The 19,171-nt window shown below is 38.2% G+C and overlaps 1 protein-coding gene across 2 annotated transcripts in view; it reads left to right on the forward strand.

The window, feature by feature from the left end:
• Window positions 1-1,890: 1,890 nt before the first annotated feature.
• NCKAP1L (NCK associated protein 1 like) overlaps window positions 1,891-19,171 on the forward strand; it is a 41,885-nt gene continuing 24,604 nt past the window's right edge. The window contains exons 1-13 of one of the 2 annotated variants that reach the window (XM_081061344.1): window positions 1,891-2,241; window positions 3,673-3,783; window positions 4,478-4,570; window positions 9,949-10,005; window positions 10,497-10,639; window positions 11,556-11,646; window positions 11,735-11,872; window positions 12,674-12,722; window positions 12,820-12,976; window positions 16,785-16,841; window positions 17,128-17,224; window positions 18,649-18,758; window positions 18,928-19,060. In XM_081061344.1, coding sequence (XP_080917470.1) covers window positions 2,140-2,241; window positions 3,673-3,783; window positions 4,478-4,570; window positions 9,949-10,005; window positions 10,497-10,639; window positions 11,556-11,646; window positions 11,735-11,872; window positions 12,674-12,722; window positions 12,820-12,976; window positions 16,785-16,841; window positions 17,128-17,224; window positions 18,649-18,758; window positions 18,928-19,060 — 1,338 coding nt within the window. In that variant the 5' untranslated portion in view covers window positions 1,891-2,139. The remainder of the gene's footprint in view (window positions 2,242-3,672; window positions 3,784-4,477; window positions 4,571-9,948; window positions 10,006-10,496; window positions 10,640-11,555; window positions 11,647-11,734; window positions 11,873-12,673; window positions 12,723-12,819; window positions 12,977-16,784; window positions 16,842-17,127; window positions 17,225-18,648; window positions 18,759-18,927; window positions 19,061-19,171) is intronic. The other variant, XM_081061345.1, reaches the window with a different exon arrangement.

A 19,171-nucleotide genomic window follows, 5' to 3' on the forward strand; every position in this document is an offset into this window, starting at 1 on the left:
GCCCAGATCAGGTGAATAGGGAGGGTGTTCCAGTACAGTTATTTGTTTACTGGCTAAAAACTCCCTCACAGGCAGTGCCATGTGAGCTGGTGCATTGTCGTGATGCAAGAGCCGTGAATCGTTGGCGAAAAGTTCAGGTTGTCTAACTTTTTCACGCAGCCTTCTCAGCACTTCCAAATAGTAAACTTGGTTAACTCTTTGTCCAGTGGGTACAAATTCATAATGAATAATCCCTCTGATATCAAAAAAAGGTTAGCAATAGTGTTGCAACAAGTTTGTGAACTTAATTGTCAGACCTTGTATTCCCAGTAGACTGGGAACGTGGTCCGGGAGGTCGGGGAGTACATATCAAGGGACAGCAGAAGATAAGACTGTCTTATCTTGGTATGGAGAGCCTTTAAAATAATTTTCAGGACAAAGGTAAGAAACGCGAATGAGGAAGATCCAACAGAACTGTGCTAACCTGTATGAGGACTGCTGCTCGGCTTCCTACATGTGCGGGTCTTACTGCCTGCGCCTCATTCTCCCCTCCAAGGCAAAGACCAATATAAATCCCACACATCTCTTTAATAAAACCTGGGTTTCTTTGAAAACAGCAGGTGATTCAGGTCTTCAGGGCCAGTATCATCTAATGCCAGTCCATAGCTTTCTAGGGACACACCCAGTATATAAACTGGAAGGCAGATTCATTTCCAAAAATGCAAAATTTCCCTTACAGATGTTTGAAATTTCACGTGTTAAACATAGCCATCTTGTGTCTTTAAAAAATAGATTCTCTTGGGAGCAAACATATTAAGTTCCTTAAATAATAATGCTAATCAGCTCCCCCCTCCCTCTGTCCCAGGATATATTGGGACAATGTGGGAGCCCTGGATATGGAAAGTGGCAATGGTTGAAAAGTGGCGAAAAGGTATTAGAAAGGAGGTAGATATGAAGACAACTCTGTTTGATTTAGAATTTTTCCGAGGATCTTCGGCCTTGAAAGACACTTGAAGGTGAGTTGGTGTTGAGTTAGGGAGTTTATAGCTTGATTAGAATGGCAAGAATATTTTAGTGCTAAAATTCACCCAGTCTTCTAAGATTTGATTCTTCTTCATGGGGCCTATTTTCCTAGTTAGTCTGAATAATTCAACAAATAAACCAGCATGTTTATTGAGTGGCCACTGTCCAGGAGGTGGTGTTCTAGACCAATGTTTCTCAACATGTGTTTGATGGAACATTTGCACCAAAACCTCCTGAAGGTCTTATAAAAGCAGATTCTAGACCCCACTGCAGACCCACCAATCCTGAATCTCAGGGGACAGCGATTGATCTCAGTTTCATAAGCACCTTTAAGAACCATTGTAATAGAGCAGTGGTTCTTAAATTTGAGAGTGCATTGTTAAAACAGAGTATGGGACCCTACTCTGGAGTTTTGTATTCACTGGGTCTGGGGTAGGACCTGAGAATTTGTATGTCTAATAAGTTTCCTGGTGGTGCTTATCTGATCACATTTTGAGAATTACTGTACTAGAGCATTGTGAGGTATTAGATACAATTCTTATCATTAAGGAGCTTATGATGTAGTTGGGGGAGATAACACATATACTTAAAAAATATAAAAGGAATCATTGACATTGGATGGGGTAATTAGGAGTTGGGACTTAATCTGGGCCCTAAAGGATGGATAGACCTAAGGTTCAGGAGAGAATAACATAGGTATCCTTGATAGGGATAAAGAAGAGGGAAAGTATAAAGGTATGTGGGAGTGGGATGGTCAATACTTGTTTGTCTGGTATAGAACTTTATATAAGACACTAGTGGAGGTTAGGTAAGGCCAAAAGGGTTGGTGCCAGACTGTGAAGAGCCTTGAAAGCTTGTCCCTCTCACCAGCCTCCACCCATTTCACAGTATTAGCTACATAGCTAGAAAGAGGAAGTCTCCCCTGCTGAGTGTGCAAGAGGAAGCACAAGAAGATTCTGAGGGCCTGTGAGCTGTAATGACTGCGTTCACCCATGAACCAATGGTGGAGGCAACAGGAAGACCAGTGCACCAACCAGGCTGAGTCCCTCCGCCCAGAAGGTGTCACCGCCCAAGCTGAAAGTGTTTGGGGGAGATCAGGCATCGCTGTCTGGATGCTCGGCTCTCTCAGTGGCCATCATGTCTTTGACCTCTGCCTACCAGCATAAATTTGCAGAGAAGCTCACTATCCTGAATGATCGAGGTCAGGGGGTTCTCATCCGTATGTATAACATCAAGAAGGTAAGCATGGGCAACTGGACTACTACTAATTATTGCAGAAGTAATGGGGCAGGGAACCCTGAGGCCGGCAGGTCCAGCAGTTAGACTTTTTCCTCTTTCCCTCTGGTTTAACTGGCCTCCAGTAGCTTGGATTATATAGGCGAAGCAGGAAGGGAGGCTTTTTCTCAGGACTTCCCCTTTCTAGCTATTATTTTCAGCCCACTGAGAGAATCTGCTTTCTGCTGGGTATGGGGGTACCGGTGGGGTGGTAAATAATTAACTGTGTTCTGAATCACTTGGATAATGGTCTGGAATCTAGAATTCTGGGTCTTATTGTTTATTGCTGATCCCATACGCACTGAAGATACTCAAAACTGTGTCTCAGCAAAAGCGTCCGTGGAAGTGCTTTCCAAAGAGGAAAAAATAAGTGTAATATTTACATTAAAAAAAAAAAAAGGTAGGTGCCTTCTGAGGTACTTTCAGTCTGAGACAGTTTATGCTATGGTTGCGTATGTGTATGTTTAGGGTAGGAACTGTGGAGTTGAGAGAAGCTGGTGGCAAGGGAAGTAAAGAGATAAAGACAGGAGTGGGAGTGGGGGGTTTCTGAAAGAGAAAATAGTGGACTTGGGGAAGAAACTTCTGTGCATTTTTTAAAATGGGTTTTAATTTTAATCATATCAGTTTATTACTAATTTTGGTCTTCCCATTAGTTCCCTTTATAAAAATGATGAGTTTCTCAGTAGTAGATATAATAGCTTTTAAAGAGAATTTGGGTAAAATAAGATAGAAATCATAAATAACCAGAAAGTAAATGAAGCAAAACTGTCTAGTGTGATGTTTACCCTAAAACATATTAATCTTCTTCCGTAAAGTTTTAGATTGTTAAAATAAAATGATCTTAATCTAACATAATTATGAATCATTATAAAAGATTCCAATCTTTAAAAATATGAAAGACTTCAAGATCTCATTAATGGAGTTAGAAATGTCAGCTATTATGCTGCTGGTCAAGTTTGTGCATTTTTAAATCAAACAAATCACCAAGAACATGGTTTCTCTGTTCGCATGTCTCCTATAAATGCTCTTTGTAATGATTTACTTAATGTACATAATTATGACACTGTGTCTCCCTCAAAGTCTAACTCCTGAGCAGCTGCTTTTCTCACTCCTTCCGGCTTTGGCTGAGGGGTGGGGAGAGCTTCCTCTTTGTGCTGGGGCCCAGCAGACATTAAGCTTTACACGGCAAGACAAGATGCCCAAGTTATTTAGCTCTTCTAATAGTTTGCTTAATGTCCTGGAACTTGTTCTGAACCTACTCTTATGCTTTTATAACGAATTCTTAGATTCCCTTTCCCTAAGAGAGATTGTGTGAGAATGAATGATACAGGAAGAGAGGTATGTTTCTGAAGGGTAAAAGAAAGTGTTGAAATATAGTGTTGTTTATCTGTGCAGACTTGTTCAGACCCCAAATCCAAGCCACCTTTCTTATTGGAAAAGTCCATGGAATCATCTCTCAAGTACATCAACAAGAAATTTCCCAACATAGATGTCCGAAACAGCACGGTGAGGATGTGGTCCCTCTTTTCTCTTCTCTGACATAACTCTAACTCTACGCTTGAATGTCTCAAACTCTCCTCTTTGACTGCCTTTCTTTAAACTTTGCAGGAAATAGAACAGCCTTCTTTTAGTTTTCATAGGCTCAATCACAGGGCTTCAAATTGTTGGAGGCTTGAGAATTCTGAGATAAGATGAGATTCTCCCAGGGTAGTCTTGAGCAAAGCATGGCCAGTTTTTCAATTGCAAGCTTCATGAGAACACTTTGTTCTTACAGAGACACACCTCAACAACCCAGCAGGGTGCAAATGTTTTATTGCTGTTTCTGTTTCCCACTCAAAGTTTCCTTGCTAATTATCTTAGAATTATGCCTCTGGTGGGATATCCCTTATGAAATGTCAGCATTAGATATCTTACCATCTTACCTACAGTATCTTCTCATTCTGCTTTTTTTGGCTTTGATAAACCTCTAAGGACCTTGACATTTCTTCTCATTTAGCATTCTATATCTAGTCAGAATCACATAACCATCCTACCTCCTAGAGAGAGAGTCTTCTCTGTTTAAAGACAGATTTTCCAACTTCTTCTGTCAGTGTACTTTAACTGTCTTTAAGAACGTTTTAGGTATAACTTATTTTCTTCTTGGGTTACTTTGATCACTTGTCTTCTTATTTTTTTAAATTTTGTTTTGTGTTTCTCTCAGCAACATTTAGGACCAGTACATCGGGAAAAAACTGAGATAATTAGATTTCTCACCAACTACTACCAGTCATTTGTGGATGTCATGGAATTTCGGGTGAGCCCTCTCTAGCCCAGGTCCCCCATATAGGCATTGTCCTTCTGAGGCCATTCCTTCTTTAATAAATGTTCATTTATGTTGCTTAATACTGTTTCTTGAAAGAATAAGATGTACTGATATTGAAGGGTACCTACTGTATTTTTCTGTGTATAATGTGCACTTTTTTGCCCAAATTTGTGAGGGAAAAATAAGGGTGCGCATTATACCGCTTTCCCCCCAAAATAAGACCTAACTGGAAAATAAGCTGTAGCATGATTTTCCAGGATGCTTGTAATATAAAATAAGCCCTAATGCGTTTTTTGGAGCAAAAATATAAGACCCTGTCTTATTTTCGGGGAAATACGATAGGGCTTATTTTATATTATGAGCATCCTGAAAAATCATGCTCGGGCTTATTTTCTGTTTAGGTCTTATTTTCGGGGGAAACACGGTATATGGGTAGTACTAATTCTGTATCTATATAAATGTTTTAAATTGTTTTATTTATGCTTATGAGTTAAAAGTGTAACTCTAGAAATCAATAATAATATCCATATGCAAAATAATACCCTGAAATATGATAAACAGTTTTGTTGAATTTACGACGAACTTGCAACAACTAAGAGTTCTTGGCCTTCTATAATGTGTAAATATCGTTGGCCTTCTATGATGCGTAAATATCATAAATTTATTATCGGTACATAAAATTTCTTGTACCTTGTATCTGTTCTTATGGTTTGTAATTATTTGTTACATAAAATTTCTTGTATTATAATATGTTAAAAAATAAATGCTAAAAATTCTTTATAATACAAAAAACAAGTACCTAAATGTAAACAAATAAAAATTTGAATAAAAAAATTAAAACAGGTCAAATATATGGTGATGGAAGGAGAACTGACTCTGGGTGGTGAACACACAATGGGATTTATAGATGGTATAATACAGAATTGTACACCTGAAATCTATGTAAATTTACTAACAATTGTCACCCCAATAAATCTAATTAAAAAGAAAAAAAAAGAATGAATGAATTAGGATGATCTTCTAATTAAACTAATATCAAAAACTGAAAAAAAAAAATTAAAACGAAAGATTTTTTTCCCCCCTGAAAGTTTGGGCCAAAAGCGTGGGTGCACATTATACATGAGAGCACATTATACATGGTAAAATACGGTAAGTTGCATTGTTAAGTGAAAGCAAGTTGCAGAATAGTGTATGATACAATTATATTTTTATTTTAAAAGATACATAAGCTTTTAACACTATATTACTACACATTGTGTTAGTGTATATATAGGAAAGATTTGGAATATTATACATTAGATTGAAAAATAACTACCTTTGGTGGGAATGTATTATGATTGGCTTTAATTTACCTAGCTATACATTTTTGTGATATTTGAATTAAAATTTTTAAGTATTATTCCTCAATAATTTATTACAAATCTACTGAAAAATTCCAAGAGTAGTACAATGAATATTGTTCTACTCTTCTAGTGGATTTCCTAATTGTTAGTAGTTTGTCATGTTTGCTTACCTTTATTTTTCTGTCGGAACCATTTGAGCTAGTTGCAGACATTATGACATTTCCCTCCCTAAATCCTTTTATCATACATCTGCTAAGAACAAGAATATTTTCTTACGTAATCCTAATATAATTATCATACTCAGGAAATTGTAAAATATTATGAGTTAATATATAGCCCATATTTACATTCCTTTAGTTGTCTCAAGGATCAGACACTGAATTTAGTTGTCATGTCTCTTTAGTGTTTGGAACAGTTTCCAGCCTTTTTTTGTTTTTCATGACACTGACCTTTTTGAAGAGTCCAGGTTAGTTATTTGGATTTGTCTGATTGTTAACAGTGTTTGGTAGAAATACTACATAAACAATGAGCATATATTATTTTTGTAAATGTAAACAAACTAAAAAATTATTTTTGAAGGGGCAAATAGATAATGTGTTTCAAAAGTCTTAAAAGTACATACTTTTTAATGTAGCAATTCTACTTGAAATTTGTCTTAAGGAAACAATAAAATAGAAGCACAAAGATGTATGTACAAGAATGTACTCTGCTGCATTATTTTTGATGTGACAATAAAAAGAAGTTTGGTTCAAGTTCAGAGTATATCTCTATAAATGAATGTTATGCAGCTGTAAATGATAATATATATTCACAGTAATTGGCATGGAAAAATGTTCTTCACATGTTCTTTAGTGTAAAGGCAAAGTACAATACAGCTTAAGATGTAAGATGTCCCTAAAATGTATATTTACATAGATAAACATGCACATACGAAGATTAGAACTTCTGATTGGTAAGATTAGAACTTCTGGATGGTGGGATTTTAAAAAAGGAATTAAAATTTTGCTTGTTTCTATCTTATGCAGTGGACATGTATTATTAATGCATTCAAGAAATAACATAAATTTTAGCCATCTGAACAATCCAAGTTTGTGAGGGTATTATAGTATTTCTGCAGATGATACAACAGCCATTCTTCAGATCACACAATAAAGAGAGAAGTGGGGACATGGAACATTGTAAGGTTTGCAGTAGGGTCAGGTCAGAGGTAATTAATCTTAGAATTGAGAGTAGTAATTAGGAAGAAGGTGGGCACTGGTGGAGGTAGTGGAAAGAATGCTCGAAGCAAATAAGAAAGGCCTCTTGTTAGGAAAGTTGGAGTCCAAAAGAGATTTTAGGACTCTTTCTGGTTGCTGCATTGGTAAAGTTCTGAGCCTACGGTATTGGTATGGCTTATTTAGGGCAGGAAGGGACATAGAAACAGTAGAGGTATATTGTGCATTTAAAGTAGGTAGGCTCTGAATCAGACAGACCTGGTTTCAGATCTAAGCTTTACCAGTTACAAGATATATGAATTTAGACAAGAAACTCTTTGAATTTCAGTTTCTTTATCTATAAAATGGGGAAGTAAGACTTACTACATGACATATTTATGAGAATTAAATGATATGACGTGTGGAAAATATCTAGCTCAGTGTTTAGCATATAGTAAAAAAATAGGCCAACAAATATTAATTCCATTTCTTTCTGACTCTTGTCTTTAGAGTATAAGACCTATATAATGATACTGGTTGTGAATGGTTGAAAGTGAACCTCAGCTATATTCTGTGGGAACTGGGCTGCAGGAAAGAGTTATAGAAAGACCCTCCTAGCAGATGAGGCAGCCTACATCTACTTGGAGGACTAGAAGTCCTGTAGCACAGAGGGAAGATCATGGGCTCTGGGTTCTAATTCTGATAATATCCCTTACTAGCTTTGTGATCTTGGGTAAGTTTTTAAACTGCTCTTAGCTTCGGTTTCCCTACATGTTGATTTAGATACAGTCTTTTTGGGAAGATAATTTGGAAACATTTCTTTCCATACATTTTTAATAAGTTTGACAAATGTATACACCAGTGTAACAACTACCACCACAATCAAAGTATAGAAAATTTCCATCACCTAGAATGATCTCTGTTCCTCTTTTTCCCTCGTCAATCCCTCCCTCCCCAACTCTTCACCCTAGGCAATCACTCGTCTGCTTTCCATATTAGATTTTTCTTTTCTAGAGGTTCAGTTAGAATCTATATAGCATGTATTCTTTTGTGTCTGTCTTTTTTTTTACTCAGCATAAAGATTTTGAGATTTATCTATGTTGTTTCATGTATCTGCAATTCATTTCCTATTTTTGCTGAGTGGTATTCATTGTATGAATCCAATTTATCTGTTTACCTGTTGATGGACATTTGGATTGTGTCCAGTTTCTGGCCATTATGCATAAGATGCCACAAGCATTTGAGTACATAAATAATTGTGGGGACATATTTTTCATTTCACTTAGGATTTTTATAAATAGGTAGAAAATTAAGAAAGGATAAGGGTGGTGGGGGGTGGGAGATGAGGGTAAGGTGGATCAAACATATGGTGATGGAAGGAGAACTGACTCTGAGTGATGAACACACAATGGGATTTATAGATGATGTAATACAGAATTGTACACCTGAAATCTATGTAATTTTACTAACAATTGTCACCCCAATAAATTAAAAAAAAGAATGAGGTATACAAAGGTACCTCATTGAAATAATGACCACAATAACATACTTAAGAACACAATAACATACTTAAGAACAACAACAGAACCCCAACAAACCACAAAACATCCATGAAACACAGCACAGAATTCAAGGTGGTTTGTATCTTTAGTAGATGTGGGTGAAGAATGCCGCTGGAGAGACCACAGAGAACAGTCTGATTACTGGCTATGTTATGATTTCTGGACTATAGTCCCTAAGGTTTTGCCTTTAAGACTGAAATCCTTAGGGTGTTCTGACTCCCAGAGGAATATAACTGTGAATGTGTTTACATCAGCTTTACTTCTAATAACTTTTTTTCTGTCAAATGCCATCTGAGACCTGAAAGTTGGATCTTCTAAGTCTGTCCTTTGTTTTTCAGGGTTTTCCCACAGACTGTTATTAGTGCCAGAAATGCCCATATTTTCTATAGATCAATGCATTTTCTTTTTGCCTTTCAAGGATCCTACAGGAAAATTTCCTCCTGTTTTTAATTATTCAGTTTCTGAAAATAATTTTTCAAACTTGCTATCGCCATTGTAATCAATTTACATTTGCTCAATCATGTGACTCAATTCTTGTATTTAAAATTAATAAATAAAGATTTTAAAAGCACACACACACAAAAAGAAAGGATATAACAGGTTGTTAAACTGGTTTATGTGTGGGTTGGGGCAGGATAGCGGGTGGGTGCTGATGTGGGGGAAGGAAAGTGTCCACAATAAACCTGCATATTTATTTAGGTAAAATTATGTGTGAAAAGAAAAAGAATCCCTATCACACTGAAATGAGGGTTAAGTAAAGTATATGTAAGTTACCTAGTAAGTACTTAACACATAATAGGTGTTTAGTAAATAGAAACACATAGAAAATCGGGTTGTATTTCCACTTTTTAATGATAAACCTCTGAGAACAGGAGACGGCATCCAAGAACAGACTCACTGGGATTTGTCAATAAAAATGGTCTGATTTTTGGCATTTTAGAAACAGCCTATCAAATGACCTGCATTTTGTGACTTTTTTAATTTTTTGGTCTGTGTGTGTGTGGAGGAAAGGGGCATTGGGATGATAAGATCAGGGAGAGTGTGTTAATATAGTAATGATTTGTGCCTGTGGAAACACTGGAACTTGGCACAGGGTAAGCCTGATAGGGGCCCCCTGATGTACCGAGGAGGAACACCCTCTATTCAGCAATGCCTTTCTATGTGACTCAGTGGCTCCCTAGGACCTATAAGGGAGAGAACCCTTCCCTTCAAATTCTGGTTGTACAAGTTGTCTTCTCTTTATTCACTCTCATCTCCAATTCTACCCCCAGGATCATGTATATGAACTTCTCAACACCATCGATGCCTGCCAGTGCCATTTTGATATCGTAAGATTCTTTGCAATTCTCTTCTATCCACAGAAAATGTCTCAGTTGGGATTCTGAGGGATGGGATGGAACTGGAGGAATACCTATTCCTTCAGGACTATGTGATATATATTATATTATAATATAGTGAATAATGAATGGCTATTCATTCCAGGACTATAATTCTTTCATTAAAATGCGCTGAAGTTAAAGTGTGTTTACATGTGAAGTGAATCAGCAATGTGATTTATTTAATACAAAAGTTACACAAAAATGTACTTATTCCACTCCCTTCAACCCCTAAATGCTACCTTATTTCTCGGCCTCCTTTTATCTTGAGCTCACTTTTGGCCCCTGACTTCTGTTCCAGTTTTCTCCTGAATTTTCAATCCTGTGAGTTCTTCCTTCTAAAAAGACCCTTTCGGAGTCTATTTAGCACTGTCTGGAATGGTTGGGATAGTAGGGATTAATTGGCCTTGATGTTCTTGGGTTCCTGTGTATTTTCCTTGTAGAATCTCAACTTTGACTTCACTCGGAGTTACCTGGATTTGATCGTGACTTACAGCTCAGTTATTTTCCTTCTGTCACGGATTGAGGATCGTCGGGTACTAATTGGCTTGTACAACTGTGCCCAGGAGATGCTGCATGGGCATACGTGAGTTAAGGGGATGGAGGAGATAAAGAATTGCATGCATGTTGCTGTGAGGTAGGGGGTGGACACAAAGGAAATAGATGCCGTGCTTTCTCACATGAGAATCTGTAATCAACCTGATGATCCAGGGAAAATAAAACAACTTAGAATACTTATAAGGGCATGTACCAACAAGTGCACTTTTACATATCGTTAACTCTTCAGTGACTGCTAGTGGCTTATCCAGTTTGCGTTGTCTCTGATCAGTTTTCAATCCTGCATTGGCTTCCCTCTGCTTTTCAGGTTAGTTGCGAAAGGCAAATTTTTTGTTTTGTTTTAAGTATTGGTAGGAATAACATTAGCAAGGTAAAACCATTAGAAGAAAGTAATGTATAATACATTTGAAGCCAAATATAAATGGATTTTGGATTATCTGCAATTCTGTACTCCTCCATGAGTGCAAATAAAAATATTTAAGGGCTGAAAGAATGAAGACCAGAGGGATCAGAGCAGGCTGTGGCATATTCTATGCATGATGTGTCTACATGAATACCGAGGCACCTGCCTTACCCATTACCTTTGAATGTGTATATATCCTTTGATTGTATATAGATTTGGCTTCAGGCATATTACTTGATTTATAACTAATCAACGTGAATTTATAGAGTACCTATTATGTGTCCAACCCTATTTTGGGTGCTTATAAGGAAGAAACTTTCATTCACCTGCTCCAAATTATGTGGTTCTATGTAACCATAGTTTAATACACCTGGGCCTGGAATGGGTTATCCATATATGTAATTTACAGTTTAGTATGAATAATTTGGAGGTGATGAAGAATGCCAGCCTATGCACACATCTTTATCCTATATGCAAACATAAGCATTTACATCGTGGTTAAAGGAGGCCTGTAACTCCTCTTTCCCCTGCTTTTTTCCAGTGACCCCAGTTATGCTCGTCTGAGTCAGATGGTCTTGGAGTATGACCACCCCCTGAAGAAGCTGACAGAAGAGTTTGGACCTCACACGAAGGCGAGTTCCCTGAGAGAGTAGGGAATTCCTCAGGCACAAGTATATTTTCCCATCACTGACATTAGGATTCATTTGCTTTTCCCTACAGGCTGTGAGTGGAGCCCTCCTTTCTTTGTACTTCCTCTTTGTCAGAAGGAACCAGGGGGCTGATCAGTGGCGCAGTGCCCAGCTTCTAAGTCTCATCAGTAGCCCCCCTGCCATGATTAACCCTGCTAATTCAGACACAGTGAGTCCCCTTTTCCTCTTGTCAATAGAGATGTTCTCTTTGCCAAAGCCATCTCTGGAGAGGGTGCTTCTTTCAGGGAATAGCAGCCCTATGAGTGCTTTAGCTCTGTGCCTCTAAGTTGATCACCTCTTGTAGCTGAAAAAAATCATGGTTGGTTGGATCTTTTGTTTGGACCAGGATTAATGCCTGCCCATAGAAGGAATTTAGTAAATATTCACAGAATGAATGGATGGATGAAACTGAATCATTAGGCGCCTATTCAGTAGGAACTTGAGCATGGTGTCAATTAATTAAGAAATGTTTTTTTATTCAGTGACTGTGGGTCCACTGTCCTTGCGTCAAAGAACTTAAAATGTAGTAGGGAAGATATGCCATGTAGTCATAAAAATACAACTGACGGCAGACGATGAATGAGAAGCACCAAATGAGTGATTTATCCTTTAAGTGGTAAAAGAATCCAAAGGAGGGAGAAACTGTGAGAAGGTTTTGAATCTTTTTCTCCAGTTATTGAAAGTATCTGAACTGTTGAAGAGAAGTTATGTTAAACCTTTTGTTTGTCCTGACTTCCAACCCAAGCTGCTTTTCCTTTCCTCAACTGTATTCTTTTTTCCTCACTTCACTTCCAGTGCCTCCCCTCCATCAATGGCAGGTTTCCTAGCTATTGACTTATCAAAGTGCTGTAATCCAGTCTGGTAAAATAAAAGTTGGTTTTGGTATTTGCATTCTAGCTTGACTGCATTAGTCTTTAGGGGAAGATCAAGTTAAACAATTGCTTGACCACTTCTGCCTTTCTTCCTGCAGATGGCCTGTGAGTATCTGCCTGTGGAAGTGATGGAGCGCTGGATTATCAGTAAGTTTTGTGGGACGAGGTGGGAAGAGATAGAGCAGCATGCTACATGGAGAGCAAGTTCTGAAATCTTCCTCTGCACTGTTTTACCCATGTGCAGTTGGGTTTCTTCTTTGTCATGGATGCCTCAACTCCAACAGCCAGTGCCAGAAGCTATGGAAGCTGTGCCTGCAAGGCTCCCTGTACATCACCCTCATCCGGGAGGATGTTTTACAGGTGCACAAGGTCACCGAGGACCTGTTTAGCAGTTTGAAAGGGTGAGACATGGGAGCCAAACTCATCTTCTTTTGGGATTTTTAGCCCCTCCTCACATCCTTTTTCAGTGTCCATGAGTGTCCCAAGTATGGGTGGTAAGGATTAATTTTAATTATTGAAGAAATATTTATTGAATACCTACTACTGACTAGGTACTTCACTGGATTTTAGAAAATAGCATATAGGCTAAGAGCATGGACTTTGGAACCAGACTACCTGGGTTTGAATTCCACCCCTACCACTTCCTTACTGGCTGTGTGACCTTGGGCATGTTACTTAACTTCTCTCTGCCAATCTCAATTTCATCAAATACAAAATGGGGACAATAATAATACTACCCTGTGACCTACCTAATAGGGTTGTTATGAGGAATGAAAGAATTACTATTTATAAATTAGCACATAGAAAAGTGCCTTGGTAAATTGTAAGTGCTATATATTTGCTTATTAAATAAACAAAGACAGAGTCTCTGCTCTCAGGGGGTTGACAAATTGGTGAAAAATAGACAAACTATTGTGATATAGTAAGGGATTATGATATATAAACATAAAGTGCTATGAAACATTTAGAAGGACACTTAAACTGGCCTAGGAGGATACAGAAAATCCTGGACAGATAAACCTAAAGAGTTAAAACGGTGAACTCTGTGTGTGTGTGTGTGTGTGTGTGTGTGTGTGTGTGTGTGTGTGTAGGTGTAGATGTGGAAAGGCAGGAGAGTTGCTTAAAGCAGAGAAAGATATTCCAGATAGAGAAACTATCAAGATTTCGAGGCAAGAGGGAGCATGTCAAGTTCTAGGAAATGCATGTAGCTTAGTGCATGGGCAGCTGGGTTACAAAGGTGGGGATGTCAGAGAGAGATTTAGAGAGGTAATTGGAGCCTTGTATGTCCTCTCATTGAGTTTGAACCTGTCCTAAAAAAGGATAGGGAGTTACTGAGTGATTTTAAACGGGAATGACATGATCATATTTGCGTTTCAGAAAAAATCACTCTGGTTGCAGGGAAGAAAAGAGATTAGATGGACAAAAGTAGAGGCAGAGATTAATTAAGTAAATTAGGGGGAATTGAGGATGAAGTCAAGGTTCCTGGTATGGATTCTTGGCATTCTGGATTCTTGGTATTCCTTAAGACAAAGAACTCTTGAATAAAAGCTAGTGTGTAGGGGAAAGATCATGAACTCAGTTTTGAGCAGGTTGAATTTGAAATGTCTGTAGGATACTGAAGATAGATGCATGTTAGACCTTTTACTTTGTGGTTCTGGAATTTAGGAGTTAGATCTGAATTCAGATAAAGATGAGTGAAATGGTAATCAAAACCACAGTAGTAGCTGAGATTGCTCAAGGAGAACAGTTAGAGTGAGAAGAGACTTGGCCAGAACCTCTGGGAATATTGATATTTAAGGGCCAGCAGAGGCAGATAAATTCATAAGGTGTGTTAAGAAGAGGGAAAGCTGAAGTCAAGGGAAGACAACACTCCAAGAAGAGACTGCTTATCTATGTTAGATGATGTGAGGGTTCAAAGAAAATGAGGACTGAAAAATGCTTATTGGATTTGCATATAAAGATGGTCTTGACGTCCTTCTTGTGAACAACTTCAGTTGAGTGGTGAGGTTGAAAGCAGAGTAATAGTGGGTTTAGGAGCAAATGGGAAATAAGGAATTTAATAGGTAACTCTTTCAAGGAGTTTGGCTATGAAAGGAAGAATAGAGAGAGAGACATAATGAGAAGGAGGTATGGGATTAAGGAAGGGGTCAAATACCTTTATCATTTTTTGTAGTTATAAAACTAACAACCAGAAATCTAAAAAATACAAAGTAGAATTTGACTATAATCTCACATCCCAGAATAGTTTGGTGTATATCCTCCAGATGCTCGTGTTTATATATAAACATGTAAAGGTATGCATGTATTTTCAGCCTTATATAAGCAATTTTTAAAAAGCAGTGGATCCACATTCTACATTATGTTCTGCAGTTTGCTTTTTTTCCACTTACTGTATTTTGGATAGCTTTGTATGTTAGTCTATAGAGACTTATTCTTTTTAACAGTCAAATCATATTTCTTTTTGTGGGTGTAACATAATTTATTTACCCAATCCCCTATTGATGGACATTTAAACTGTTTCCAGTCTTTAAAACAATAATTACAAACAATGCTATAATGAACACCCTTAGTTATATATATATCTTTGTGAACATTTTTATAGGGTAAATTCTCAGAAATGGAATTGCTTAGGTAAAGGACATGCCTATTTCTAATTTTAATAGCTTACCAAATTGCCCTCTAAATAGATATATTATCTACAGTCTATGAGAATACTTATTCTTCATATTCTCAAAAAGTGGGTATTATCATAAAAGAAATCATTGCCAAAATTAAGAGAGCATAATTTAAGATTAATAATTTGAAGATATAGGAAATGGATTTGGATCAATATATATCTACATATCTAGGTAGATATATAGAAAACCTTTCTAATGATTACTCCTTCTAAGGAACGGAAGGGATGTTTGAAGAATGTTCAGTTCCCCATCACTAAGAACAAGTAACATCAGATTTATAGTTTAGGGAATCTTTGACATAAATGATCTAATTTGATCTTCACGATACTTACACTCAGGTGTAAGTAAGTATTAATATCTTTTTTATAAATGAGAAAATGGAAGCTCAGTCTCAATGTCACTTAGTTAAGAGGTAGAATTAGGAGGAAATAATTCCAGATTTTTCAACTCTTAATTCTGTCTCTTTCCATCGTACCATGAAATAATTACCTGTCAGTGGAGTTGAATCCTGATTTAATTAAGACACTGTCCGACTCTACATTTCTTTGATTCTGTGCTAAGTTCTATACGAGAGTGGTTTGGAGAAAGGAAATGGAAGGTTTTGAAGTCCGACTAATGTGGCAATAGTGATGTAGAACAAGAGAAGACAGATATAAGGAACATAGAGAGCAAAGAGCCTAAGGTAATGTGGGATTTTTGAGCATGGGTTGCTAATAGAAAAAAAGAGATATTGTAAGGAAAGACAAGTATTACAGACAAACCAAGCACAATGGAAAGGCCATTTAATATGGTGATTTCAAAGTTCACATTGACCTTACAGAGAGCAGTGTGTGTAGTGTCAAAGGCCTGTGGGATTCAAGGGTCAGTGAAAGGTGAAGAAGTAAAAAGAGCATAGGCATCTCCTTGGAGGAATTTGGTGGTGTGGGAGAATGGGCAAAGTTTAATAGATTGTCATGGTCAAGAAATGGCCTTCCTAGAGTAAGGGAGGCTTTGAACTTACTTGTTAGGAGAAGAGAATAAACCAGTGGAGAGGGAGAAATTAAAGTTACAAAAGGATAGATAGTTAAATTCTAAGAGGTGGGGTGGGAATAGGACTTAAGGCAGAGCAGGAATAATTATTTTACTTGAGAGCAGGGCCTGTGTCATATTTATGTACTGCTTTTTTAATCTCCCTTAAACCGGAAAGAGCACTTTGGCTTGGAGGTGTCAAGGCAGGAGCACAGGACTAGAAATCTGGTCCCAGCTTTGCCATTAAAACCCTATGTGAATTTGGGCAAGTCATTTTTTCCCCTACGTATTAATATTATATTCTTTATCTGCAAAATAATGAAGAGAACTGAACGGTCTCTAAGCTCTGTTAGTCTCTCATTAAATAGGCCAGGGTGAAAAGTAGGGTTTGGGAAGATCTTGATAGTGAGGGCTGCCCGTGCTCCCCCAGGCTGTCGTTTGGAATCTCTGAGGAGTGGGAAGGTGGGCCAAGGCCTCTGACCAGTGGTATAGCCAATGCTGCTGTGCTTGTGTCAATCCTCAGGTATAGCAAGCGAGTGGCAGACATCAAGGAAAGCAAGGAACATGTCATTGCAAACAGGTAAAGGTGGGGAACGGGTTCTCCTGGGGGGATGGAAGAGGAATCTCTCCTAGCCTTTGTTGTCACCTAAGCCAAGCCAAGTTTCTGTGCAGGCTTATTGCCTCAAACCAAGAACTGGCTGCTGCTTCTCAGATCCTTGTGTTTTCTTACAAAGGCTAACTGTAGCATTGAAACATCCTCTGCCCGACACCCCTTCCTAAGTGCAGCTCTCGTCTGTGCTGCCTTTGGAGGGCTTTTAAGGGTGGGAGAGGCCATGTTCTCTAGTTTCCACTTTTTCTTTTCTCAGTGGCCAGTTTCATTGTCAACGACGCGAATTTTTGCGGATTGCAGTGAAGGAGCTGGTGACTGTGTTAACTGATGAACCAGGACTGCTGGGTCCCAAGGCAAGAGAAAGGAATGTTGGGAGGGTGATGATGATAAAAGACTATGTGGGGACAGACTTTGGCGTTCATGAGTTTTTGCATTTCTGAGTCTTCCGATGTCTGTTCGTATATGTACATGCTAATTCCCTTGAGTCTTCTTGGAGTACACCAAACGTTTTGTATCTTTTTCGGGGCATTAATACAGTATATTATATATTTTATAGTATATTATGTATTATGAGTGGACTTGTCTTATCCTCTATTTGAGTATGAACTGATTAAAGACAGACCTTGCTTTTTTTTTAAAATCACATAAATGCCTAGTAAATATTTCTAAAATTTAGTTTGATAGGGAGGAAAGAGTATTGACTGTGAGCTAATGTCAACATATATACATGTCTGATTCTGTGTCATATAGTTTTTTGTGGGTCTCTGTGTTTATTGGATACTATTGTTGGTGTAGCTAACAATTGTATCCATCTATGAGTGTGATAAAAAAATACAGAGCATGTTTAAATTAAAACAATTTTATTAGAGTAAAAGATACATTGGCATTAATCCCACTTAAAATACTCCCCCTCACTTCGAACACACTTATCCCATCGTTCTTGCCACTTTCTGAAGCAGTTCTGGAAGTCCTCTTTCATGAGTGTCTTTAGTTGTGCTGTAGTGGCTGCCTCGATGTCCTGAACCGATTTCAAGATGTTTACCTTTCAGGATCATTTTGACTCTGGGGAAGAGCCAGAAGTTGGTGGTGCCAGATCCGGTGAATAAGGTGGATGAGGACACACTGTAATCTTTTTGACAGAAATTGCTGTATCAGAAGCGTTGACACGGAGCCTTTCCGTTGTAATAAAAAAAATACGGTTTTTGCTGCTGCCGAGTGCCATCCAATGGAAAGGCAGGGATCTTCAATATGGGAAGCGGCACATCAAATCTTAGTAACAGTGTGTGACAAGTTTCAACTTGTTCGGTGCAGTCAGTTGGGTGTGAGCTACAGTTGAGAAAAGGTGTGTTTTAAAGTGTGCAATAAATCATCCTCCATCCATGACAGCACTTATGGTATATGGCAATGTCTGTCAAATAAAAACATCATCCACCTTATTCACTGGATCTGGCACCACGTGACTTCTGGCTCTTCCCCAAAGTCCAAATGATTCAGGACATCGAGGTATCTATGACAGTGCATCTAAAGACACTCACAAAAGAGGACTTCCAAAACCGCTTCAGCAAGTGGCAAGAACAATGGGATAAGTGTGCTCGAAGTGAGGGGAGTATTTTGAGGGGGATTAATGACAATGTGTCTTTTACTATAATTTTTATTTATTTAAACATTCACCATATTGTTTGATCATATCTCATACATATTATTATGATAGTTTTCTCTGTGCTTTGAAATCCGTTTTTAAAGTTGAAAATTCTCATAGTCTCTGTCCTCCCCTTAGGCCCTTTATGCTTTCATGGCCCTGTCCTTCATTCGTGATGAGGTTACCTGGCTGGTTCGCCACTCAGAAAACGTCACCAAGACAAAGACACCTGAGGACTACGCTGACTCGTTAGTACTTGTCATGGTTAAGAATCTTGACCTTAGATGGACTGGGAAAGGGGACAGGCAGGCATCAAATGACCTCAGGAAGTTTCAGTTTCTGCCCTGTTATCACTGCTTTTGTCTAAGCTCATATTTATAATCTCATACATCTCTGTTCTCATCCTTGACTTTGTAGGAGCATTGCAGAACTGCTTTTCTTGTTGGAGGAGATTAGGGCTCTCGTCCGAAGACATATCAAAGTGATACAGCAATACCACCTTCAGTACCTGGCCAGATTCGATGCTCTTGTGCTCAGTGACATCATTCAAGTATGTTTACTTGATCATTCTTCGGAAATTTCAGGCGATCCCTGGTCATTTCCCCCTGGAGAACACCCTAGCTGAATCTCAAAAAGCCTCATTTCCCCTCTACATTTGTCA

The sequence above is a fragment of the Rhinolophus hipposideros genome, assembly GCF_964194185.1.
Source record: "Rhinolophus hipposideros genome assembly, chromosome: 9".
NCBI classification, from domain to species: domain Eukaryota; kingdom Metazoa; phylum Chordata; class Mammalia; order Chiroptera; family Rhinolophidae; genus Rhinolophus; species Rhinolophus hipposideros.